Source organism: Marmota monax, unplaced genomic scaffold (assembly GCF_021218885.2).
Source record: "Marmota monax isolate L192 unplaced genomic scaffold, Marmota_monax_Labrador192_F-V1.1 WCK01_AAM20220418_F8-fsc00051, whole genome shotgun sequence".
Classification (NCBI taxonomy): Eukaryota; Metazoa; Chordata; class Mammalia; order Rodentia; family Sciuridae; genus Marmota; species Marmota monax.
The window spans coordinates 10,438,523-10,464,380 of record NW_026695202.1 but is presented as its reverse complement, the minus strand read 5'-3'; the positions used below and the strand labels follow the sequence as shown (position 1 = coordinate 10,464,380).

The following is a 25,858-nucleotide window of genomic DNA, read 5'->3' as shown; positions in this document are numbered from 1 at the left end:
TTCCCCCACTGCCCCAGTGCTGGGGGTGAACCAGGGCCTCATCTATGCTAGGCAAGTGCTTTACCACTGAGCTAGACCCTCCAGCCCTTTTAAGTTGCCTAGGCTGACCTTAAACTTAGGTTCCTCCTGTCCTGGCCTTCAAGTACCTGTGATTAGAAATGTGTGTGGTGGTGCAGTTAGGTTATATTTCTTGAAATAGTACCTGTTTCATTTGCAAGTGGGGGTGGTATCCAACCTAGGTATTAAGCCTTAAGCTGAGAGCATATTAAAGACAGTGTAGTGTACTCTTTGTGTAAGAGTAAGTTACTCTGTATGTATTCTTTTTTCTCTCTGCATGTGTGGTGATGGAGATTGAACCTTGGACCTCATGCTTGCTAAGCAAGTGCTCTTCCTGAGCTGTATCCTCAGCAGCTACATGTATTCTTTTTTTAATAATATTTTGTTTTATTTGTAGTTGAACAACACTGTCTTTATTTTATTTTTATGTGGTGCTGAGGATTGAACCCAGAACCCCCGCATGTGCTAGGGGAGTGCTCTGCCGCTGAGCCACAACCCCAGCCCTACATGTATTCTTATACTGTTAAAGCTTCTCCTCTTTTGTTTCCTGATTTCTCCTTACCTGTTAAGCAGCAATATAAATGAAATGAAATTAGCCAGGTTCTGTCCATTGAGATACCTAGTGATCCCAATAAAATTTCCTGCCAGAAATGGAAATAACTAGTTATTCTCAAAGCTAAAGATTTCTAATAGTTTGAATTATAGGAAATTGAAGCTCTTTAAAATAGCTATTGCTGAACTTTCTGCAAGATGATACAAGTGAGAGTAGATGCAACAAATTAGATTCAATACAGTGTTTTACATGGAATAAGTAAATGCAATTAAAAAGGGGCTATATAATTTGTATACCAAAATCTTATTAATTTAGAGAAATGAAGGCCTTCTTAGTGTTAGGATTCTTCTAGGAAAAGAAGCTTCTAATATATTTTAGGTTTAGCTAGTGGCCATGTTTGTATTATTTAGCTTTCTTATTTTAAAAGGTATATAATGGGAGATTGATTTTGTGTAATTTGTTAAATTTGAAAACCTGGCGCTGGGAGGCTGAAATAGGAGGATCACAAGTTGTAGGTCAGCCTGGGCAACTTAGACCCTGCTTCAAATTTTTTAAAGTGCTGGGGATGTAGCTTGGTTTTAGAGCACCCCATAGTTCAACCCAGTACTTGGGGAGGGGGTGCGAAAAGAAAAAAACACTTTAAAAAGGTTTATTGAAGGTTTCTTCTGTCAACTAATAGTACTGTTTGCTCAGGGTTGGAAGATAAGATGGAAACAGGAGGAGGGAAAGCTCATAAATCTGATTCCTTTGGATGTTACCATAAACTGAATTTCAGTTTCAGGTGAAGACTGTCTTACTACTCTGCTTAGGTCCCATAGGCCTTTGCAGAAAAGGAAATGAAAAGTACTAGTCATGGTGTAAAGAGAGGAGGGGCCCAATAAGCTGTTCTAAGATATGGAGATTTGGTTGATTTTTGTGGTTTTTCTCTCTGACCACAATCTTTTTGTAGATGGATACAGTGCCTTTATTTTATTTTTTTTTATTTTTAGTGGTGCTCAGGTGCCTCACCCATGCTAGGCAAGCAATCTGCCACTAAGCTACAACCTCTGTCCTCCCTGACTGCAGTCTTGCCCTTAATTTAAAGCTTAAACTAATGTCTTCTATTACATGGAGTTGGGCATTGTAATGTATCTAGCACCGCTCAAAATAATATCTGGCACCAACTATTTGTTCAATATATTAATGCAACTAACTGGCACTAAGTGCTTGCTGTGGTGAGTATTGTTTAAGTACTTTACACATGCCATCTTCACAGCTTACACAGTTGGTGGTACTTCTCTTTTTGCTCTATATAGGACATTGAGGCATAGAGAAGTAAATAATTTGCTCTGGATCAAACATTAAGAAGCAGAATTAGGGCTGGAGATGTAGCCCAGTTGGTAGAATGCTTGCCTCACATGCACAAGGTCCTTGGTTCAAACCCCAGCATCTTGCGGGGGGGGGGGGGGATTAAAATTCAAATCTTGTCTCATGCCAGAATGTGTTGTAATCCCTGTGGTGTATAGTTCTTTAAATATAGCAGTATGATTTTTTTTCTGATTTTTATCACACTTATAATAGTGTTGTTGGGTAGTAAAGGAAGTTTTAAAAAACTTCTCTATCTTTAAATTCATGTATAAAATTATTTGGGATGGGGGTGGGAAACTATAGAGTCAACGCTGTGGGCATTTTTATGGCATATAAGATATATCACTTGGGGCTGGGGTTGTGGCTCAGCAGTGGAGTGCTTGCATCACTTTAAATTAAAATATTAATGAACCAAAGACTGCACTGTATAGCTTAGTGGTAGAGCACTTGCCTTACTAGCATGTGCAAGGCCCTGGGTTCAACCCCCAGCACTGAAAAAAGAATTTTTAAAAAAGACTAATGGACTAAAAAAATTTCTTTATGTTTCTAGATTTGGAGCAAGAGGTGGTGGTGGCCTTCCCCCAAAGAAATTTGGTAATCCTGGGGAGCGTTTACGTAAAAAGAAGTGGGATTTGAGTGAGCTCCCCAAATTTGAGAAGAATTTTTATGTGGAACATCCAGAAGTGGCAAGACTGACTCCAGTAAGTGAGCGAGTGTGTGTGTGTGTGTGTGTGTGTGTGTGTTTTATCTTATACAAATTAAAGTAGACATACTGGCTGGAGTGTACTAGTTTTCAGTGGACACAACATCTTTGTTTGTATGTGGTGCTGAGGATCGAACCCGGGCCGCACGCATGCCAGGCGAGCGTGCTACCGCTTGAGCCACATCCCCAGCCCTATACTCTACTTTTAATTTAATTATAATAATTATTTTAGATTCAACCCATGAAATGGCTTTTTGTTAAGGGAAAAAAGTAATGAAAAGAGCACTTGGGCCAGATTTCACATTTTCTCCTTTTTCCTAGTTTTGACCTTAGGCACATATCGCTCATTCTGAGTATGATTTCTCCTATGTAAAATGGAACCCTTGTTCACCTGTATCATTAACTTATAAAGTTGAAGTAATGAAAACATTATATATTTAGTTTTGTTAGTGTGGATTGGGAGGTAATTGTCAGCTGGATTGTAACAAAGTTTTGAATTGTTGAGAATAATTTATACTAACTACTCTTCATTTCTTTCTTAGTATGAGGTTGATGAGCTACGCCGAAAGAAAGAGATCACAGTGAGAGGAGGAGATGTTTGTCCTAAACCTGTCTTTGCCTTCCATCACGCTAACTTCCCACGTAAGTGTTTTTTAATTCAGAATCTTAATTGTGGGTAGAATAGTAAACATGAACATTAGGCTATTTAAAGGTTTTGACATTGGCTCGGGATGTTGTTGAAAAAATATATATAAAGCCTTTCATGAAGGTAATAATTTATTCCATGTTACGGTTCCAAAAACATGTAAACCTGCTCAAGGCAAATCTCTTCTTGCATAAGAAAAAATTTTTCATGCTCTTCTGTTCTTCAGTTCAGACTGAGAAAAAGGTTTTTTCTATCTTCCCCTGGGGTTTTTACCTCTGTGTATTACAAAGCAGAATAAAGTTGCTTTCTAACTGGAGATAATATAATAAATTTGGCTCCCAAAAAAGGACTGCCCGTGATGTTAGATGCTTTAGGATAGTGGTTTTCAAAGATAGCAGTGAACTTCAGGGCAGAGTTTTAGGTTTTTTTGATTTTTTTTTTTTTTTTTAATAATAAATTTATTAGAGAGATGTAAAGCTGGGTAAATCTTAAAAGCCTAATAAGTTTTTGTTTGTTTTGTGTTTTTTTTTTTTGTTGTTGTTGTTGTTATGGTTACTGGGGATTGAACTCAGGGTCACTTGACCACTGAGTCACATCCCCAGACTTATTTTGTATTTTATTTGTAGTCAGGGTCTCACTGAATTGCTTAGCACCTCACCCTTGCTAAGGCCACTGGGATTACAGGCATGCGCCACTGCCCTCAGCCCTAATAAGTTTTTGAAGCCTGTTTTGTCTGCATTCTTAGTTTTACTTAAAAACAATGACATGTTTATTCTCTTACAGAATATGTAATGGATGTATTGATGGATCAACACTTCACAGAACCAACTCCAATTCAGTGCCAGGGATTTCCATTGGCTCTTAGTGGGCGGGATATGGTGGGCATTGCTCAGACTGGCTCTGGAAAGACATTGGCGGTATGTACCAGCAAGTGGTAATTATTTTAGTATCCTAATTGTTACATATACTTTTAAAAAATATTTATTTTTTAGTTATAATTGGGCACAACTATAATACCTTTATGTACTTAATTTTATGTGGTGCTGAAGATTGAACCCAGGGCCTCACACGTGCTAGGCGAAAACTCTACCGCTGAGCCACAACCCCAGCTCTGGCACATATACTTTTAATTCTTCATTAAAATGTAATTAGTGTAGGTAATATTTTAGCTGTTAAATGTGTGGAAGTATTTTTAAAATTTACATTATCATGAACACAGTAATGTTGAGTTCTGTTTTTCAGTTTCCTGTTTTAAGTATTAACTAATTACTGTTGTATTTTAGAATTATTAAGATAATGGCTTGTTTTGGGGTTGGGAGTGTAGCTCACTTGGTAGAGTGCATGTCTCACATGCACAAAGCCCTGGGTTCAATCCCCAGCACCCCACAAAAAAAAGATGGCGGCTTGTTTTTAATATAAGATTCTTGTTCTCCCCAGTATTTGTTGCCTGCAATTGTTCATATTAACCACCAGCCATACTTGGAAAGGGGAGATGGCCCGATTGTAAGTGTGTTTCAGTGTGTTTATAATTTTAATAAGAACTATAATTATTGTATTTTAAGTTTTATGCTTTATACACGTTATCTGATTTTGTTCTTAACTCCACTCTCCATATCTGGAAGTGGTATTACCACAGTTCTTAATTGCTCAGTGATGCTGTGAGAAATATAGAAAAGATGTGAGATGGGTTCCCTGCCCTGTGGTTCTTAAAATCAGGTTGGGATTTTGTGTGTGTGTGTGTACTAGCCACATATATTTGAAATGAGTGTGTATATTCTTGAGGATGTTTCAAAATACAAAATGATATATTGCTTTGCTTTATATAACATAGTGTATTCTATAGAGATTGTTCTTTTATCACTAGCTGATATGAGTGGATCAATGTATAGAGAAGGATTACTAGTTGCTCACAGTTTGTATAGTACATGTTTCAAGAGTCTTGATTTGGTATTATTTGGGCCAGATTCCATGTGATTCTGGCAGCTTACATGAACTGTTGTTTTTGCTTATGTACCCAGTGAAGAGAGCTTAAATGAGCAGTGTTGGCTCTGGCTTTTTTTTTTTTAATTCATTTGTATTTCTTGCTAATATTTAATCCATAGTTGTGTTGCAGGATATTTTTAAAACTGTTTGCTCGTTTTGCAAGAGTTGTATAGTTAAAACTAGGTAATAAAATTTGTAAATCTATTTAAGTGGTACATATAAACTGTAATGAATTATAATGCATCAAAGGCAGGTGAGAATGCTGCCAGTGTCATTCCACATACTAAATAGTGAATTCTAATCATTTTTCCCCCACCCCATGGTGCCCTTCTACTTCTCTGTTGACCACGCACCCCGTCACGATTTGAAAAGTATTAGATAATAATGGAAGAGATATTTTATTGTATTTCACAGTTATTTATGGGTTTTTATTGTTATTGTTTTCTTAACCTGCAATGTCTCAAGTGGGTTTTTGCCTATTTCAGTGTCTGGTTCTGGCTCCTACCAGAGAGCTTGCTCAGCAAGTACAGCAGGTGGCTGATGACTATGGCAAGTGTTCTAGATTAAAGAGTACTTGCATTTATGGAGGTGCTCCTAAAGGTCCGCAGATTCGAGACTTGGAAAGAGGTAATTTAAAAAATTATCAGGAATATTAGTTTATCTTACTTTACCAATTTCTGTGAATGATATAGAAGAAAGGAGTACGATATTGTGGGGAAAAAAATCAGTATTTTAGGAACTTAGAAATCCTCCGGTTTATTAGCTATTTTGGGAGAGGAATTACCACAGCTGGAAAGTCTTAACTTTGTAAGATTTAATGGTTATGCAAGAATTCTTAATGAACTAGATCTTTTTTGTTTTGCAGGTGTTGAGATCTGCATAGCTACTCCTGGGCGCCTGATAGATTTCCTGGAGTCAGGAAAGACAAATCTTCGCCGATGTACTTATCTTGTGCTGGATGAGGCTGATAGAATGCTTGATATGGGCTTTGAACCCCAGATTCGTAAAATTGTTGACCAAATCAGGGTGTGTAAAACTGATCTTTCACTATCTTTATATTCTTTGACTGTTGTTACAATTCGTTAGCCTAAAAGAAAGCCTTTCCTTTCCTGATAGCCTGATAGGCAGACACTGATGTGGAGTGCCACCTGGCCAAAAGAAGTGAGACAGCTTGCAGAGGATTTTCTTCGTGATTACACCCAGATCAACGTGGGCAATCTGGAGTTGAGTGCCAACCACAACATCCTTCAGATTGTGGATGTCTGCATGGAAAGTGAAAAAGACCACAAGTATGAAAGAGATGTTACTGTTTGTTTTAATAACACTGATGATAATGATCCAAAATTAAAAGTGAATCTAAAATTTTTTAGCCAGGCATGGTGGTGTATGCCTGTAATCCCAGGAGGCTGAGGCAGGGGGATTGCAAATTAAGGCCAGCCTCATCTCCTTAGAGAAACCCTGTCTCAAAAAGGATTGGGGATGTAGCTCAGTGGAAAAAGTGCCCCTGGGTTCAGTCTCTAGTACCAAAAAGAAAGAGAAACTTTTTTTTTGCTTTCTACTAATTCATCTTTTGTGTCATTTATTGGAGCATTGTGGTTAAAGAATTTTTACTGTGATGTGAAAAGAAAGTGCTGTAGTTTGGGGAGTTAATACTGCAGAGATCTGCATAGTATGTGGGGAGGCCTTTCCTGCATGATGACAGTAGTGTTGGTCTTTTTTTTTTCAGGTTGATTCAACTAATGGAGGAAATAATGGCTGAAAAGGAAAATAAGACAATAATATTTGTGGAGACAAAGAGACGCTGTGATGACCTCACTCGAAGGATGCGTAGAGATGGGTGAGTATGGCACTGAGATGATTAGCCTTGGATTTCTAAACTGGTGTTGTGAATGTTGTATTTTAATAATGCCCCACATGCAATTTATTTTTTAAATGGATAGTCATCTTTTGCAGCCTAACAAACCTTACCAAAATTATGTAATAGCATTTCTTTTTAAGGCTTAGCTTTCCTCTTTAAAGATTTTTAAAATATTGGTTACTTTTTTCCTGCTAGTTGGCCTGCTATGTGTATCCATGGAGATAAGAGTCAACCAGAACGAGATTGGGTACTTAATGGTAAGTTCCAAACTAAAGGGCCAGGTAGTGTTTTTGGCTTTACAAACCATCTGGCAGTCCCTGTTGCCACTGCTAAACTCTGCCACTGTAACACAGAAAGCAGCTGGCCATAGACAACATGAGAAGTCATGGCCTGGCTGAATTCCAACAAAATTTTACTAAGTGGCAAAAGTAAGTATTTAAGAACTGGGTGTGGTGGTATACATCTATAATTTCATAATTCATGAAGCTGAAGTAGAACGTTCAAGTTCCCAGGCAATCAATACACACACATCTTGCAGGGGTGGGGGGTAATAATAATGGTTTTTCTTCTTCATTCCACAGCTTTTTAAGATGTCCCCTAGCTTGTTTGTATAACTTGATTTTTCATTTGTTTTTGCAGAGTTCCGCTCTGGAAAGGCTCCCATCCTCATTGCCACGGATGTAGCCTCCCGTGGGCTAGGTTTGTATAGATAGGTGTCTGTGTCAAGGGTTTATGTATCTTTTTGGTTTAAAGATTTGTCATTTCAATTTTAGAATTGTATAAACATCTGTTTAGTAAAAAGAGAAGAATATAAGTGTGACTCCCTCCCCCCACAGTTTGTTTTTTGTTGGTCTTTTTTGTTTTTTTGGTTTTTCCTCAAAACCTTAGTTGTTTTTTGTTTTTGCTTTTTTTGGGTTTTTGTTTTTTGGGGGTTTTTTTCCTCTCCTTTTATTTTCAAAGTCTCTTCCTGCTCCTAATAAACAGGCTTTGGTCTGCAGCAAGGCCTAGGCATGACTATTCAGTTAGAGGGAGAGGAGACATTCACTTGAACAGTTTAACTTCTTGCTGGTTTTGCTCTGTTTTCTGGCTTTTTAGAAGGAGCCTGATTGAACCTAGCTATTGAAAGCTAGTTTCTCCAGTTATTACTTTTCCTTTTATCAGTCTGTTATAGATAAATTATAGAGGCCCAATTCTAAATCATATTTAACATATTTAACAAACTTATAATGCAGTATCATTCAGTTAAATCTGTATTGCCCGGTGTAATTTACTGAAGTTAAAAAATGGTGGGCATTCAGTTATCTCCTCCTACTACTGTACTCATATCATAGATGTGATAATATAGAAGTTAAGAGCTTAATTTGAAAATGTTTTTGGAGTTTCCAACTCACTATGATGTAAGGTATATACAGATACTCTGGTACTTTAGCCCATCATTTTGAGCTAAACAGGTCTGACTCAAAACTTTTATATTTAAAAACAATTGTTTCTGTTGTAAGGAAATTTTAAAACGATTGGCAGGTGTTTGATTCCTTGTCTAGTAAGGTGAGAAGTATCATATTCCCTAATACTATTTATTTAATGTAAAGAGGACACATAGTCAAACTGGAATAAAAAAGTAATGGAGCCTTTTTGTCCATTGGACTTATCATTGCCTCCTTCAGAGGGGGTGACCTGCAGCCATGATGGAAAGTTGTCCCTGCCCTCTGAGGTCCTGTCTGGGTCTGTGCCGGTAGAACTTGGACCTGTTGGGAGAGGAGGTGGAGGCCTGAAAGCACTTTACTCAAAAGCTTTCAGTAATGTGGTTTTTAAACAGGCTTGCTATGTGCTGGTAGCTTCTTTGTGCATCTTGCCTAGACAATTAAAAATATTTGCTCCATGTCCCCTTGCATTTCTAAATCGAATCAATTGGCTACCATTAGAATAACTTAGACTCTTCATCCCAGTCCCCCTCATCCAAGTGAGGGGAGAGGGAAGGTACCTGAGTCTGTTTCTTGTTACTCAACATCAGTGCTTGTTTTGGGCCCCTTTGTTTGCTGCCTTGTAAAAAATCAAAAGGAGGGAGAAAACCCACCAAAATGGCAGAATTCTGACCAAGGTCCTACAAGATCCTGGAAAGTGAAGGCTTCTACCTCATAGACAGGGGTGCGATTTTCAGCTGAGTCACCAGGCCTTTTTTCACTTCCTGTCGAGCGATGATCTCTTAAATGTTCCCTTCAGGTAAGTTCTTTGATTCCCATAATTTTGTAGTAATCATCCTCAAGGCAACCACTATTCCCTTTCCACTGGGATATTTTTTATTTCTCCTTTTTGTTTAAACTACACGCTGTTAAACTAAAAGTATTGAATTTATTTTGTTTTGTTTTTTAACAGAAGCTTTGATATCAGCTGCAGATCCCTCAGTACATGGCCGAGGCAAATCTACATTGGCCCGAAGCAGCTCTAGATGGGCCTGTTGGCTAGCCTTAAGACCCTCCCAATTAGTGATTGGAGATTCAGGCCATGTCCTAGGGCTTTCCAGACCAAAGGTTCTTAGGCAGCTGGCCAAAACATTAACTTTTCCATTTCTTACCCTGCTACAGCATCTTCTATAAAGGCAGCAAGATAATATTGTGGCAGTGCACAAATAACATCAGGGCAGGCTTGACTGGAGAAAAACAAATTCTGCGCTTGCTCCTGTGTGCCTTCGGCCAGCTATGTGCACACACAGGACAGCTTTCTAGAGAAGAACTTGCACCATGTCTGCCCCCTATTGAGCCCCTCCAGAAGTACTCCCAAGTATTAGATCTGAATTGTTGACTGCAACCCCCACCCCACCCTCAATGCCAGTGCTTTCTGCTAGGAAAGCATACTTTTGTGTGTTTGTGCAGTAATTCCACTTGCTCTGCTTCCAAGGGCTATACTCAGTGGGAGCGACTAACTCTGAAGATGTGGTCATGGATTATAATCCCCCCACCCCTCCCAACCCTTGCCCTGTAAGTTTTTTTTCTTTGTGGCATCAACGACCCTAGCCTGAGACTCACGCTGCCCCCTGTGATAAGTGCCTTCTCGTCTTTCTGGTGTGATTCGGGACTTTAGGGGTCAGTAAAGACCGAGGAGCCTTTATTGTAATAAGAAACAGACATAATGCCCCTTCTTCACAAGCCCTGTAACAACAGCCAATTTTTTTTTTTTTTTAATCATCTCCCCTTTCCCCCTGAAATTAATCCAGTCTGGGCAATAGATGCAGTCTGACCCTTTGGATGTAACCTACATTTTTTTTTTATTAATTATTTTTTTCTACAATCACCCCAATTACCTTGGGGGAGGCGTTGGAGGACCTGAAATTTTTACCCGAACCCAGGTTCTCCGGCGCTTGGCAACCAAATGGGGCTACAGAGAAGCATCTAAGCCAGTTCACAGAGCGAGCGTGTGTGGGGACTTCTCACTGCCACGGACCCTTGATGCATGCTCCCCGCGCTCCAGTGGTCCCGTGTCAGAAGGCGGAGTTTTCGAAAGGAGGCCGCCAAAAATAAAAGGCAAAGAGACGGGATCGGCTGCAGCGGTTTCCCAAAGGAGGAGGGAGTGTGCATCGGTCTGGTAACAAACAGAGAATGTTTTTTCATTATTTATATCACAAAAATCTGTGTTTTATCTAGGATATTTTCTGAATATTCTTTGTAAAATGCAGATTTTTTTTTCCACAAAACATTAGGATTCTGTTATATTCTTAAATTTGTTTGTTTTAAGTAGGTAAAAAAATACATTTAGCTGAAAGCATTACACTAACATTTACATACTGTAAGCATTAGGAGATTATTCAGCCCAATTCCCAGCAGTAGAGAGAATATTAAAACTTGTGTCTCAAGGTTTCATTTTTTTCCCATGTTCTTTGGCTATCTATTTAATTTCCCAGGTCACATAGACAATCTTTGATCATTGAAACAAGTACTAAGCCTGAAGTAACCTTGAGTTGGGCAAAAAACTTCATTTGACAGAAGCTGGGTTTGGTAGTATAGTGAAATTTTAGTGTAATGTATGCTTGTGGTAATTCAAAGGGGAAGGATATTTTTTTGCAAAGGAAATTAGGTGTGTACTTTGGCTCTGATCAGTTTGCTGTTTTTTTTTTTTTGTTTTGTTTTTAATATAAGAGCAAAAAGGAATTAACCTAAATGTTAAGTCTCCTTGAAAATGTAGTAATAAAACACATGAAGCTCCTTTTTTCATTTTGCTCTGTGACTGGTTCAAAGGTAAGTTTGTTATGTTGTTGGTAGATTTTTGCCAGGCTTCTCCCAACAGAGTAGAAGTGATTTGGCCCTGTAACATAACAGTGGTTAGCACTTGCTTTCTGTATTCCAGTTTTGGAAAGGATGGCACTGGAACTTGGTGGTCTAAGGACCAACGTTGGTGCAGCTCCTGTCAGTACATTGGTCAACTATAGATGCGGCAGGAGTTTGATGGCTGGATGGGATTTCCTTAGAGTTCAATGGCCAGTAAAGATGCCAATTCCCATGCATGTCCCAAGAATCACTAATCTTCTTTTACTCTGTTGGGATGAGTCTTTTTTTGTTCCTGCTCAGAGTGGTTACTAACTGCACCTTCTCTCCTCTTGCTGTCATCTGCATTCGTGCTTCCCACCTGTTGTTGGCATGTCCTTTACCTTCTCTTTCCCTGCCACGTCAACCTGCACGCTGACTCACCATTGACGTGGAAGATGTGGAAGATGTCAAGTTTGTGATCAACTATGACTATCCAAACAGCTCAGAGGATTATGTACATCGTATTGGCAGAACAGCCCGTAGCACCAACAAGGGTACTGCCTATACCTTCTTCACCCCAGGGAACCTAAAGCAGGCCAGAGAGCTGATCAAAGTGTTGGAAGAGGCTAATCAAGCTATCAATCCAAAACTGATGCAGCTGGTGGACCACAGAGGTGGCGGCGGAGGAGGGGGTAAGGGTAAGTCCTGGAGTTTTCCAGGTACTGCCAAGGTATCTTTTACATTTATTATGTCTTGGTTTATCTTTATTTATTTATTTATTTATTCATTCATTTAAGTGGTGGGGCTAGGGATCCAACCCAGGGCCTCATGCATGCAAGGCAAACACTCTGCCAACTTAGCTATATCCCCAGCCCCTGTTTTGGTTTATTAATCCTGTGGAAGCTTTAAATATATTGCTTAATAACAAAGGAGAGTGCTTAGTAATTTTCCTGAATTTTTATGTATTTTTCATATATTTAGCAGCATAGTATTTCTGTAGTCATCTAAAATTGATCTTTGTGAAATATATGGTACATGTTCATCATTAAGCTAAACTACTTTTTAATACCTTAAATGCTTAGCATCTTAGTTTTCAGTTTCTATATGAAGTCAGTGATTTTACAGAAATTGAGACATGGTTGTCTACCATTGCAGAATATACTAGGAGTTAGACTTCCTAACTCCAGGTTTGTTGTGTTAAGATTGTAGTCTTGGTCATGCTCAAGTAAAGAGCCTAAAACCAGTGGAGTAAAGTGCCTACTTGGGGGCTGGACTAGCTGAAGGTCAAGGACTTTTTTTTTTTAAGTTATTGATGGACATTTATTTATTTATATGTGGTGCTGAAGACCAAACCCAGAGCTTCACACATGCTAGGCAGGCACTCTACCACAGAGCCACAACCCCAGCCTATACCCCTTCATTTTTATATTTGGTTTTTTTGTTTGGATCATAGGCTTGGCATTAAAAAATACTTTTTATCCTTCCATCAGGAGGTCGTTCTCGATACCGGACCACTTCTTCAGCCAACAATCCCAATCTGATGTATCAAGATGAGTGTGACCGGAGGCTACGAGGAGTCAAAGATGGTGGCCGAAGAGACTCTGCAAGCTACCGGGATCGTGGTGAAACCGATAGAGCCGGTTATGCTAATGGCAGTGGCTATGGAAGTCCAAATTCTGCCTTTGGAGCACAAGCAGGCCAATACACCTATGGTCAAGGCACCTATGGGGCAGCTGCTTATGGCACCAGTGGCTATACAGCCCAGGAATATGGTGCTGGCACGTATGGTGCTAGTAGCACCACCTCAACCGGGAGAAGTTCACAGAGCTCTAGCCAGCAGTTTAGTGGGATAGGCCGTTCTGGGCAGCAGCCACAGCCACTGATGTCACAACAGTTTGCACAACCTCCAGGAGCCACCAATATGATAGGTTACATGGGGCAGACGGCCTACCAGTATCCTCCTCCTCCCCCTCCCCCTCCTCCTTCACGTAAATGAAGCCACTCAGTGGTGGTGACTCCTGTAGACTTAATTACATATAAAGGAACACTGTCTTTACTTCCCCCCTTCCCTTTTTCTTTATTTTTTTTTTTATTGTTTTTTTTCCCCCTCCCAACCATTGTGATTTGTCTTTTCATGCAGATTAGTTAGAATTCACTGCCAGGTTTCTTCTGCCCCCGCTCCCCCAATCCAGTCTATAATAACAGATTTTGTAAAAATATACATAATGACTGGAAGAGAAAAATTTCTTCCCCCAACTTCTTGCATGTTGAGGATATTTGAGCTATTTTTCATCTTAAAAGAAAAAGTAAGGTATTAGGAGGTCCTTTTATGGGAGCCCATTTTTTGTTGTTGTCCTGAGTTTGTTGGGAGGCAGGGGGGAGGACTGGATTGTCCTGCAGAAGAAGATGGCATCTGTGCTGTGAATTACTCTCATCACTGGGTTAGAAAACCAAGAGGAATTTCCCTGCACATTTTCCATGATTTTTTTTTTTTTTTAAGCATTTCTCAAGTTGGATCAGGGTTCCTCCGGCCTGATGAGGTTTTTTTGTTTTGTTTTGTTTTTTAAGACCATGCTTTGCCATTATCATTTCTGCTGATGGCTTGAGTGCATTTGACAGTTAAATATTTTTAATTGGTTTTCTCTTCTCTTACAGTCTGCCTTCCCCTCTCCCAGTTACTGAAAAATAACCAGTGTAGTGTCAGGTTAGAAATTGCTGAGTGTCAGTTTAATTCTCTCTTTTAATTAAAAATCACAAGGGTTAATGGCATTGGTTAAACTGCAGCATCTTGGCATTGGGGTGGAAACTTGCCTGTTTTTTCTTCCCCACTTAACCAGGGACCATCTGTGAAATTAATTACCTGGCCTGACAGTTACTATGAGCAAATGAATGTCAGTGCTCACTGGGAATTTAATTTTAAGTAGTCGAGCCTCTGCATTCACCTGCAGTGTGTAAGGAACCTTTAATGATTAAACATTGTATTCAAAATGGGCAGATTTTCCTTTTCAATTCAGTATTTGTAGAACTAGGATAAAAGCAGCTCTCTTTGCCAGTCACTCTGCCCCTTTGGCCAAGCTATTGTGAGCAAACACTCTTAAGCCCCCCTAAGCTCTTCATGCCCTGTCCTGCGTGCTTTCTAACAGCTTCTGAAGGTATGCTGTCCTCAATATCCCTTTGCACTCAGCTTTTCACAGGTAGGTAACTCTTAGGAAATGTTCTGGAGGACTCAAGCCCAAGTCCTTTTTTAATTTTTCTCCATGTGAAGGTAGGTGGGTTGGTCCCCTTCATAGTGATATTGTCTTATTATTAAGACTTGAAATAGCAGATGGACCTGGAAAAAATATTCTGCTTTGTGTTCACCATAACCATAGAGCGGGCGGGCAGGCAGACAGCCTGCCTGCTCCAGAAGCCTCTTCCAGATCCACTGTGGTGGAACTGTTCATTTTTATGCTGTTACCAGTATCACAGTGCAGTTAAAGGAAAGGCTCCCCTGCGTTCTTAGGCTACGGCCTGAACATGCTTATTGGTTTGTAAGATCTAAGAATTTAAATACTTGAGGATTTTTTTGTTTTTGTTCTCCTTTTAAAATCCTTCAGGGGGAGAGAAGGGATGGTTTCTGAGGGGTTCTGATTCAGTTGCAGCATACCAGGTAGGTTGTCAGCATAAGCTGATATGTGTGCATGTAAAAAAATAGAGGCCGAGGATGGTAGGCACAGAAGAAATACGGCAAAACTGTTCTGTGCTTTCAAACCAAAGTGAGTGTCATGTCCCCCCCACACCTCACCCCATCCCTCCCCAAAGAGAAGGTATCTAAGCACTGATCAATCTCTTGTGGACATTTCTGTTTTACAACCAAATTCTGATTTTTTTTTTTTTTTTTTTTTTTCCGACATAGAGATTTCACCACAGGGAATGCCCTACTCTATTGCAGCTCCTAAAAGCATCCATTTCAGGGAAAGGTACACGAGCAATATCTGGACTGCTTGCTTCCCTTTTCCATCAGGGACATAATCTCAAAATGAAAAAATAGCAAATTCCAAATTTCAAGAGTTCTTGTGGCCTGAGCGCAGCTGAAATTTAGTAGGTTGTTTTTTTTTTTTTTTTTTTTTATGTAGCTCTTTGAATTTCTGCCTCTATGTCATGATTCAGGTTCGTCTCTTCAGAACATGAGCAGACAAATCCTCATCTGATGCCGGTTACTGCATTCACAGTTGAAACTCATTTAGGGAAAGGGTTTTCAGTATTAAACCACAGGCCGCTTCTCCCCAGTCCCTCCCTAACAATTCATTGTGCGGACTTATTTCATCTAAAAGGTTGGTGGCTTTTGCTTGGGATCAGTGCTCTCTATATACATGTCCTTGCTGGTCTCTGAACACATTCCTGTTGCATTAAGACTTGAAAGATTTGTAGGTGTGTGATGTTCAGGCACAGGATGCTAAGAGCTATGTTACTATTCTTAGTTTGTAAATTGTCCTTTTGATACCATCTTGTTTTCTTTTGTAGGTATAAATAAATAAAAACTGTTGACAATAAGGTGTGAACTTTTTATTCCTTAAAATTTCTCTGAGTAACCCAGTATAGAGCTTTTGCTCTAAGACATTAAGTTGGGTGGCTAATCTCCTTAAACATCTAAAACTGATTAGTTTTAGAGCAAGAATGTGAATCACAAAACAAGATGAAGGGTACTTCTTGTAAATGCTTGGGTATCTAGCTCATCAGGAAAAGGGTGATCTTTGCTAATGGTGCCCCACTCGGGCCATTCCTTAGGGTTAAGGTTCTAAGTTCAGGGCTCCGGTGAACCTTAAGTAAAATTTAAGCCAAGTAAAGGGGACTCACAGAATGACTTCACTCCTTCCAAAGCTGGTGAATTTGGTTTGTTTATGGCTTGAAGTCCATATTAAAGTGAGATAGCTGGCTATAATCTTACCCTGACCAGTTTGGTCTCTTACAGTGACGTTTACTACAGGAACATGCCCGTAATATAGCCCACCAGGTAGGGCGGTCTCCCATGGACATTGTTCCACATTGCCCTTTCCAGGCAGGAGTTGTGCTAATATTAATCTATTCATGGATCAGGCACCTTAGTTTCTCTTTCCAGGTAGCCAGGGCTTTAGGTTTGTATTTGGCCCCAGCTTCTTGTTACCTCTTGCGTGGGTATTGAAGGCAAGATCCTGCTGATGAGGCCTAGATAGCTGAAATCCATACTAAGCATTTTTCTGGCTTTAATTTTAATATTTGATCCCAAGTCATGGATAGGTCACCAAGGAGAACAATCAAAATGGCTTGCTCCATGTCCTTATTAAGGTGTAGGTCATCTCTGAGGGCCCTCAGATTGGCATTGGAAGACTTAACTTCTTTCCTTTAAGTACTGGAAGAAAATGGAAATGAAGTTAGAATGTATTGTATGGATCAAAGGACTGGTTTGTGACCACATAATCCTGTCTCCACATCCAGCTCCAGGTGTTGATGTTAAGGCCATAGGGGAAAGGGTTTTCAGTATTAAACCACAGATGAACCATGGACTTGCTGACCTCCGTCTTGGTTACTGACACTCCATCCCTCTTAGGTTGTAAACTTAACATTTGGCCTCAATTCTACCTCTTAAACCTGGATAATGCAGCAGTTCCCTAACTAGCTAGTTCTACTGCTCTGGCTTCTTTTGACCAACATAGCAGCTAGAGGATTGGTTTTTTAAATGGCTCCTCCAGTCACTGCTCTTTTTTTTTTTTTTTTTTTTAAAGAAATTTTTTCAGTATTTATATTTTAGTTTTCGGCGGACATAACATCTTCGTTTGTATGTGGTGTTGAGGATCGAACCCGGGCCGCACGCATGCCAGGCGAGCGCACTACCGCTTGAGCCACATCCCCAGCCCCAGTCACTGCTCTTGATAAATGCAGACCCCTTACCTTGGCAGCCCAGTGACCTGACTTCTCCAGTTTTGTGGATTGGATCCTGTTAACCTGCATACTTAACATTGCACAAAGCTGGCTGATGCTCAGGAGTGTTTCACCTGTATTTTCCCAACTAAGTCAAAGGTCATGGCTCTTTTGGTCTGTTTTCTCTTGGTGCAGCATACTGAAAATCCTTGCCTTCCCTATTAGACGGAACACTGCAGAGAGGAGCCCGGGCTCACCCCTGTTCCCTTGGGTATTATGGGATGAATGAGTAACGGCCAGAGCCTACTGGACATGCTTTCCTCCCAGCACCTACCTTTGGTCACATACAGGTAGAAGAAATCACAGTAGAAGATGGTTTGCACCACTCCTGACACCACCGCAATCTGGTCATAGAAGTTCTCAGTCTGGTACCGCCTGATCCAGTTGGCCAGGTAGAGAGCCCGGTAGAGTCCCAAGAAGAACAAGTAGTGAGTGGTGATGGTCTCGGCCTCCCCAGTCTTGCTGATCATGAAGAGCTGGGGCAGGATGGCCACTGACTCCAGGTAGATGGAGAAGGTCCAGAGGATCTGAGCCCAAGAGACAAGCACAAAGGAGCTCAGCAAGGCCAGGAAAGGGCCTGTGGCTTTAAGAGATGTAAATACATGTTTCCTGGAGGGAATATGTTCAGCAAAATGGTTTAAATTCACATTCTCAATAAAGAACTAAAGGAGTCGTGCCTCTGGCTCAGGTGGAGCCCTTGCCTAGTATGCTGGGTTCCACCCCCAGCAAACTGCACATGTGGGCTTTGAGTTTTTTCTATTTCTGGTTCTGGTGATGGAACCCAGGACCTTGCATGTGTTAGGCAAGCACTTCACCACTGGGCTACACATCCCCAGCCCCACACTTCAGTATTTTGTCACCTTTTTTTTCCTATGTAAATATAATTTTGATTTTTAATATTAAGACTACAATACGTAATGCTTAGAATGAGTATTTCTAAGGAACATAATTTTTAAAGGTTGCAATTTTGCTGAACTTGTCATAATTGAAGCCAGAGTTTCTCAAAGTGATCCATAAATACCAGCATCAAGATCTCAGGCTTGTTGTCCACAGATTCGTAGCCATCAGGCCAGGCACACTGGCTTAAAACTTTGGCCTAAGCTTGGTCTAGGGATCTGCTAATCCTATGTTGGACTCAAGGTCTCAACAAGCAGAAGTAGGCTGGCGCCACTGGCTCATGAGCCTCTTGGCTGCCGCAGGTGTGCCTCTCTTCTGTGGAGGACTGTGACAAGCTTGTTGCCATTTTCCAAATTTGGAACTGAACAGTCCTTGAGCAAGGGTCACAGAAGGCAAGCCCAGATGCCTCCGTGGGCCTGAGGGATGGATGCTAGGGGCACATTTGGGGGATGTGGGCTCAGAGCCTCCCTCACCTCCAGGGGTGTAAAACTGTAGTTCTCCAGGAAGGAAAGGCCAATGACGGGGACCAGAAGAAACTCCAGGCGGAATGTGTCATTCTCGATGTCAAATGTTTTCCGAAATTTCCCATAGATCATGTACACTGTGACATAAGCACAGAGGAGGAAAACCACCTAAAAAGGGAAAGAGCCGTGAGAGCCTAGGAAGCCACTCCCCAGCCTGAAGCCTGCCAAACCCAGGGCTGGGTGCCTGCCGTCTGGCCAGCAGGTGAAATGTGCTCTTGCAATCCGGAATGAACAGCTTCTAACTGGGACTGAAATGTGCGGCCCGGTTGTCCCCTCCATCTGTGGAGTACTGGGCAAGAAAACAGGACCAGTATTTCTTAGGGGATGAGGCAGTGGCATTCTAGGGCTCCTAAAAAATCCTCCAGCTTCCTGGATCCGCATCGATGGCTTTCGAACATTCTCCCTCAGACTGACCTCCCTGGAATTATTTGGCCAGTGTTCCTTTAGAAAAGCAGTCTAATTACCCTAGCTGCCGCCTGGCAGGTAACTTCATTCAGATATGTCCTCTAACCTCCTTGGCCACATGCAGACACTCAAGCGTGAATCAGAATTACCCAGATGGGTGCACACCTGCAATCCCAGCCACTCAAGAGGCTGAGGTGCTAGGATCACAAGTTCAAGGCTAGCCTGGGCAAAAAGTAAACCGGGCTGAGGATGTGGCTCAATAGGAGAGCACCCCAGGGGGCTTGTCCCAATATTGAAAAAAAAAAATCCCTTAGATGGGCTGCCCTGCCCCAGCCCCCAAAATTCTTCCTTTGCTTGTTAGGTCTGATACGATACCTTTATTTTTATTTATTTTTATGTGGTGCTGAGAATTGAACCCAGGGCCTTGCACACACCAAGCAAGTGCTCTACCACTGAGCCCCAGCCCCAGCCCCTAGGTCTGAGAATTTGCTTTTCTAAGTTTCCAGCTGATGGAGATGCTGCTGGCACAGTGGCCTAGATTTACCTGTCCTTCAAGACTAAAGTGACATAATTTCCTCTTCACTAGAATGAAGGACACTTGCTGTCACTACTGCTCCATGTGCAAATGTTCCCTGCAGCCCGGGCTCCTGTGTTCTGTAAATGTGTATGTACAAGTCCTTCTCCCATGCAAGAGGGCTCACAGAGGGCAGGGTCCACCTCTGAATCCCCAGCTCCTAACTCAACGCCTGGAACAGACAAATGCTGGAAAGTGCAGATGCAGCCGTGGTCCCCTGTCTCACAGATGTGTGGAGACTGGCCAGTTCAGGATTCCTAGGTCTCACCAGCCATGCTAAGGGCTGGTTCTGAAGTCTCAGCCAAGAATGTCCACAGCAGATCCTTGAGCAGAGGAATGGACTAGACAAGTGGCATCTGATATTCAGGTGAATTTAATTAGGTGATTTGAAGACCCCAGACTCAGGTTCACAATGAATGAGTTCAATACTCCACAAGGAGCAGCACCCTCCATCCTACCAAGCCTTGTACCCAGACGCCTAGGAGGTGTCCCTTTGGGTTAAATACCTTCTAGCTTCTGTATATTACCTCGTAATTTTCAGAACAGTCCTGTGACATAGGTAGGACCTCCCCCCCATAGGACTTCTATCAGATAATGCACCAACTAAAAACTACACTTCCTGGCTCCTTGGCAGATAAGGACACTCAATGGCACAGGGTGGAGTTTGGGGAAAGCTCTTACCCAGCTGGCAGGCACTCTATTATTCTATTTCCCACTTCCTTCTTCCTGCCCAGAATGCGATATAACGTGGTAGCAGCTGTGGTAGGACATGCATTCTGTGACCCCATGCCAACCTGGGTTCCAACTAGGCGTCATTCAGGACTAACTACATTGCCAGACCCACTGTCAGACTAAAATGCAGAGCTTCTTGCTTTAAAAAACAGAATCTCAAGATGGCAACATTAAACCAAGTGGGGGCCCTGCTGATCCACTGCACAGGTCACACACCTATAAGCCCCAGTCACACAAAAAATGGCAGAGCAGAAAGTTGAAAGGAGCCTGGGCATCCATGGGGCTGCCAATCCCAGCCCTGGGTCGCCTGCCCCCAGATTTCATGTTATGAGAATGAAAAAATAAGGCCTTGTGAAGATCACCCTGAAATCTGTCACCAGCACCCCAGCAGTCCCCGCCCACATTGCTGACTGCACCTGTGCTCCTTCCACTGAACTGCGCTGCTTAAAGAGCCAGGACGGTTCAGCAGAAGCAGGACAGTCCTCCCCCAACAGAAGGAGGGACACCTATGGCCAGGGCCTGGGGCATCGGGGTGGAACTGAAATGCCAGTTTCTTCTGAAAATGGGGGCACACTTCAGAGCCACAGCTTCTCCTCAGGACATTACATCCACACTACCAGCCTGCACCCTGCCCTCCCCAGTCCTCTGCAGGCATCTCCACCACACTGGGTGGCCCTCGCCCATTGCGCTCTGCCATAGCAGCCCTCTGTCTTCTCCGCAGGCACTGAGCTTGTTCCTGTCTCCGGACATCTTTGCACCAGCCATGTCTTTCGCTCAGAATCTTTCTCCTCTGATTGTCACAGGGCTGGTTCCTTGTCGTTCAGATCTCCACTTGAGCGTCGCCTCTTCAGAGAGGCTTTACCTGACCACACTCCCCAGGCTGGCTCCCTACTCGTCCTCTATCAGGGAACCATTTTTGAAACCGTTTGTTGTCAGGCAGTGGTGCACGCCTGTAATCCCAGCAGTTCAGGAGGCTGAGGCAGGAGGGTTGCCGGTTCAAAGCCAGCCTCAGCAATGGTGAGGCACTAAGCAGTTCAGTGAGACCCTATCTCTAAATAAAGTACAATATAGGGCTGGGGATGTGGCTCCGTAGTTGAGTGCCCCTGAGTTCAATCCCTGGTAATAATAATAATAATAATAATAATAATAACTCAATTGAAGGAAACGTCCATTAAAATATGACTAATTATTTGCATAGCCCTGTCCCTGATTAAAGCCTTTCTTATTTATGATGCCTCCCCCATGAAATGTCGGTTCCATGAGAACAGGAGCCTCGCACAGCAGAGGATGAAAAGTACAGGGCACAGACAGGCAAACAAGTTCTCTGAAAGCTCCGGGTGATCCGTTGAATTGGTTTATTCTTTCCTTTCTTCCTTCCTTCCTTCCTTTCTTTTTTCTTTTTTTTTTTTTTTTTTTGGTACCATGGATTGAACTCAGGCACTCAACCACTGATCCACATCCCCAGCCTTTTTTTGTATCTTATTTAGAGACAGGGTCTCTCTGAGTTGCTCAGCACCTTGCTTTTTGCTGAGGCTCGTTTTGAACCCACGATCCTCCTCTTGTCTCAGCCTCCTGAGCTGCTGGATTGCAGGCGTGTGCCACTGCACCAGACGGTTTGCTTATTTTTTAACCATTTTGCATAAATGGCTGATCTTCATCGAACGTTTGATGTGTGGCAGGCATTTCACATTTACTGCATTTTTTATACTTGTAGATGGCTAGCATGCCTTTATTTTATTTATGTATTTTTATGTGGTGCTGAGGATCGAACCCAGAGCCTCCACATGCTAAGCAAGTGCTCTGCCACTGAGCTACAGCCCCAGCCCTCGCATTTACTTTTATTACCTAACTTAACTTCCACAAGCAAACCCTCTCAGCTAAGGACAAGTATGATCTTCATTCTGCACGCAAGGAGGTGAGTGCGGAGAGCCTGAGACCTCGCCAAGCCAGGCTGCACGGCCACTGAGCTCTAATGCCATCCCCCTCGTCCTCCCAACCCCTCACCTTCATGACAGTGTTGTAGATGGAGATGAAGTTGGTGAAGAGGTCCAGGTACCTCGTGGTGAAGACGACAGCGAAAAGGATCTGGCTTTTCCCAGAGATGCCTGCACCAGAGGGGACAGGAGACAGTGAGAACGCACATTCCCAGGCCACCCACACATGGAGCCCAGAGCCAGGGGCGTCACTGCCTGCCTCATGAAAACCCTGCCTGTTGCTCCCCAAGAGCCAGGTCACTTAGCCGAGCCCATCAGCTCACTGGAGTCCTTGTTCCTCTCATTAAGCTGAAATCAGTCTCCCATCTCCAAATAAAGACGTGAACACTGAGTTCCCAGTCCCCCTGCGTGTTCCCGCCTTGATGCTTGCTCTGGGGGTGGTGTGAGTCGGGCGGGGTGGGGGGTGTCGAGATTCCTCTCTGCTCCACCCCCAGAGCTCCAGTGACAGTCCCCCCAGAGCTCAGTCCCGGGGGCAACAGCTTACTGACTCTAAGATGCTGATTCACCAGGGAGACAGGAGCAGGCGGAGGAAGGCGCGGGCCAAGGAGCAGCCAATTTCATTTTCCAAAATGCAAAGATTTAAAAAGCCCTTTTCCTAGTTATAAAAATTATGCCTATTTTTACTCTTTATAAAACAAAAATCAGGGGTGGGGGCGTGGTTCACTGGTAGAGCACTTGCTTAGCATGGGTGAGGCCCTGGGTTCCATCCCCAGCCTCATAGGGAGGGGAAAAAATCTGACAATATAGAAAGATGCAAAGAGAGAGACCTCAGAGTGCACCCCAAGGATCACTGTGTGTGCACACACACCTCGTGACACTCACACACACGTGCTAATATGAATATCGGGCCTGGCAGCCGTGCTGTGTCACGGTGAAGATGCACCTGGGCCTGCTCTGCCCCACTCCAGCCAGCTCCCCTGTCCATAGTCTTCCCACGGCTCAGGGATCTGGCCCAGGAGTCCATGCTGCTCGGGGACTCTTGTGACCACTGTTGACACGTCATGGGGCGGGCCCCTGGCCGGGCCTTACTTTTCTCTTTCCCAGTCAGGCCATCAGCAGGGGAGCTGCAGCCCCATCACCTCCCCAGACTGCTCCTGCTCACATGCCTACTCTGTCCTCTCTCCGGAGCCTCACTGTCCTGGCTCCAGGACAACCTGCTGGCTTCCTGCCCCTCTGGCTGAGCCTGTCCTCACCACCTCGGCCTCACGCTGCCTCCTCCCTGGCCTCTGCCATCGCAGCCATTCCTTGGCCCATCACCCCACGTGCCAAGGACTCTCCAGCACCAAGCTCCCCTCCACGTTCTGACCTGTACATTCGTCTTCCTACTCTGACCATGAGCCCCCAAACTCACCACGGTCCAGCCCAACTCCTCACCTTTTCTCAACCTCCTCCGGCTCCTTCTTCATAAACGCCCCCCACCCTCCTGCCCAAGCCAAAAACCTAGGGCTTCCCGCAAGCCTCCCTCCCCTTCGTCCCTCACGTCCAGCCACCAGGCCCAACGCCATTCCAGTGCCACTCAGATGGCCCAGCCACCATCCCTAATGACTCCCAGACTGGTCTCTCCAAATCCTCCATTGCACCCCAATTCCATTCTTCACCCAGCATCCCAAGAGCTATTTAAAAAATAAAATTCTGCTTAAAGCTCTTATGTGGCTTTGAAATGCTCTTAAAATAAAGTCCCAAAGCCTTATCCCAGCTCTGAGGTCCTGGGGTGTTCCCTCCCCTGGTCTCCTTCTCCCTCCCTCCCTCCAGCCGGGGTGACATGTCTGGATTTGATTCCGAATGGAACAAACTGTCTGGGGAGTGTGGCCTCGAGAAGCCACACCCACTGCCTCCCGTCTGGTTCCACTGAACCCCTGGACTGTGCCTCAGCTAACTGTCCCTCTGGTGCTGGACATTTTCAGGGTGGGGGGACATTTTTAATGACCAAGGAGAAACACCCTTTTTAAAGCCTCTCACATTCTGCAGGGTGTGGGGTCAGTGTACCACCTGGACCAAGCCTGGGCCTCACACCTGCGTCCAGTTAGTGTCCTCCTGTGGCCTGGCACTTGAGCACTTTGAGGGTAAGGGTCACAGTGGGGCTGGCTGTGGGCAAATGAGCCACAGCAGAGTGGTGGAGGAGACTGGAAGGCAATCTTCCCAGAGGCTGCGGAAGGCCACCAGGTCCAGAGCACTGCCCCGAAACCACCTCCCATCTGCACCTACTCCAGGCCGCAGCCTCTGTCCCGCTCTCTCCTGGATTCAGGAGACACTTGTTAGGTCCCCTCCTGAGCCCCTGCCATTGCTCCCAAGCCCAGCTCCTCGGCCTGAGAGAAAAGGCCTTTCTCATCTGGGCCTCACACTCCTGGACCCTTTTTGGGACATGCCCTGCCCTCCGTGACCTCTGTGTGTTGGTGCCCCTCGTACACTCAACACCACCAGCTTCCTGGGCCTACCCCTCTCCAAGGCCAGCACAGAGCAGCTCCCTCCATGAAGCACAGCTTTCTGCCTTCCCCGCTCACCGGGGTACCCCTTCACCCCATTGCCAAGTGGAGGCAGCACCTCCTGGGCAGCAGGTCAAAGATGGCTGCAGGAGCCCCTGATGGCACTGGGCCCGTTTGGTGACCACCAGTCCAGCCTGGAAACTTCCAGTCTCCTGCAGGACAGCCAGAATCCTGGGCCAACAGGTGACCTCCACCCCCTCCCTGGACCTCTGCTCAAGTGGCTCCCTGCCTACTGGGCCAGGCTGGTGCCCCTCTGCCACATCACAGCCACAGGATCACCCAAGGCAGGGCAAGGCACAGGGCCTGCCTGGAGGGGCTGGGAGGGAGAGAGGAGGAGGACAGGGGAGAGAAGACCCTGAGATTGGGGACCACTCCCTCAGTGTGTCCCCTCTCTTCCCTGGTGAGGGTGGAGAGAACAATGGGGGACCACCGCCAGGAGAATAGGTGTCACCTCCTCTTTCCCATCCTCTTCCAACTAGCAGGGACAATGCCAGTTGGGGGGTGGTGAGGAAGCTCAAGGCCACCCTCCCCCCACACCTCCAGGCTCTTGGTCCTTACTTTTTATGGGGGCGCTGGGAAGCTGAGCTCTTTTTGTTTCAAGGACCCCACCCCATGCCAACGTCCCCACCCAGAGCAACCTTTGTGGAGCGCCCCGCCCAAGGCAGGGGCTGGCCAGCGAGGGTCCCCCTTCCCACCCGGTCGCCCCTCACCCGCGCAGCACTTGGACCTCCAGATCTTCCCCAGGAGCAAGATCATGGCCAGGAGGTGGCTCAGGTCGCCGAGGATTCGGAACACGTTCATGGTGCCGCCCGCCGGGGCCGCGCCCGCGCGCAGCAAACTTCAGGAAACTTTCTGGCGCGCGGGCGACTGCCACGTCCCCGGCCGGCCTCGCGGTGCCCCCGGCCCCTGCCCGCGCCTCCTGCCCGG

At 44.2% G+C, this 25,858-nt stretch overlaps 2 protein-coding genes across 3 annotated transcripts in view; one reads left to right on the top strand and one right to left on the bottom strand.

Annotated features, from left to right (window-relative positions):
* Positions 1 to 15,918, top strand: part of Ddx17 (DEAD-box helicase 17) — a 19,392-nt gene extending 3,474 nt beyond the window's left edge. The window contains exons 2-13 of one of the 2 annotated variants that reach the window (XM_046429169.2): positions 2,508 to 2,658; positions 3,203 to 3,302; positions 4,090 to 4,223; positions 4,744 to 4,809; positions 5,775 to 5,916; positions 6,155 to 6,315; positions 6,406 to 6,578; positions 7,016 to 7,126; positions 7,343 to 7,404; positions 7,787 to 7,846; positions 11,841 to 12,083; positions 12,876 to 15,918. In XM_046429169.2, coding sequence (XP_046285125.1) covers positions 2,508 to 2,658; positions 3,203 to 3,302; positions 4,090 to 4,223; positions 4,744 to 4,809; positions 5,775 to 5,916; positions 6,155 to 6,315; positions 6,406 to 6,578; positions 7,016 to 7,126; positions 7,343 to 7,404; positions 7,787 to 7,846; positions 11,841 to 12,083; positions 12,876 to 13,381 — 1,909 coding nt within the window. In that variant the 3' untranslated portion in view covers positions 13,382 to 15,918. The remainder of the gene's footprint in view (positions 1 to 2,507; positions 2,659 to 3,202; positions 3,303 to 4,089; positions 4,224 to 4,743; positions 4,810 to 5,774; positions 5,917 to 6,154; positions 6,316 to 6,405; positions 6,579 to 7,015; positions 7,127 to 7,342; positions 7,405 to 7,786; positions 7,847 to 11,840; positions 12,084 to 12,875) is intronic. The other variant, XM_046429170.2, reaches the window with a different exon arrangement.
* Kdelr3 (KDEL endoplasmic reticulum protein retention receptor 3) lies at positions 15,916 to 25,858 on the bottom strand. Its single transcript, XM_046429171.2, has 5 exons — positions 25,642 to 25,858; positions 22,459 to 22,559; positions 18,693 to 18,851; positions 17,597 to 17,849; positions 15,916 to 16,753 (listed from the first exon to the last, which is right to left on the bottom strand). Exons 1-5 carry the CDS (start codon positions 25,730 to 25,732, stop codon positions 16,713 to 16,715), a joined length of 645 nt encoding a protein of 214 aa, XP_046285127.1. The 5' UTR covers positions 25,733 to 25,858; the 3' UTR covers positions 15,916 to 16,712.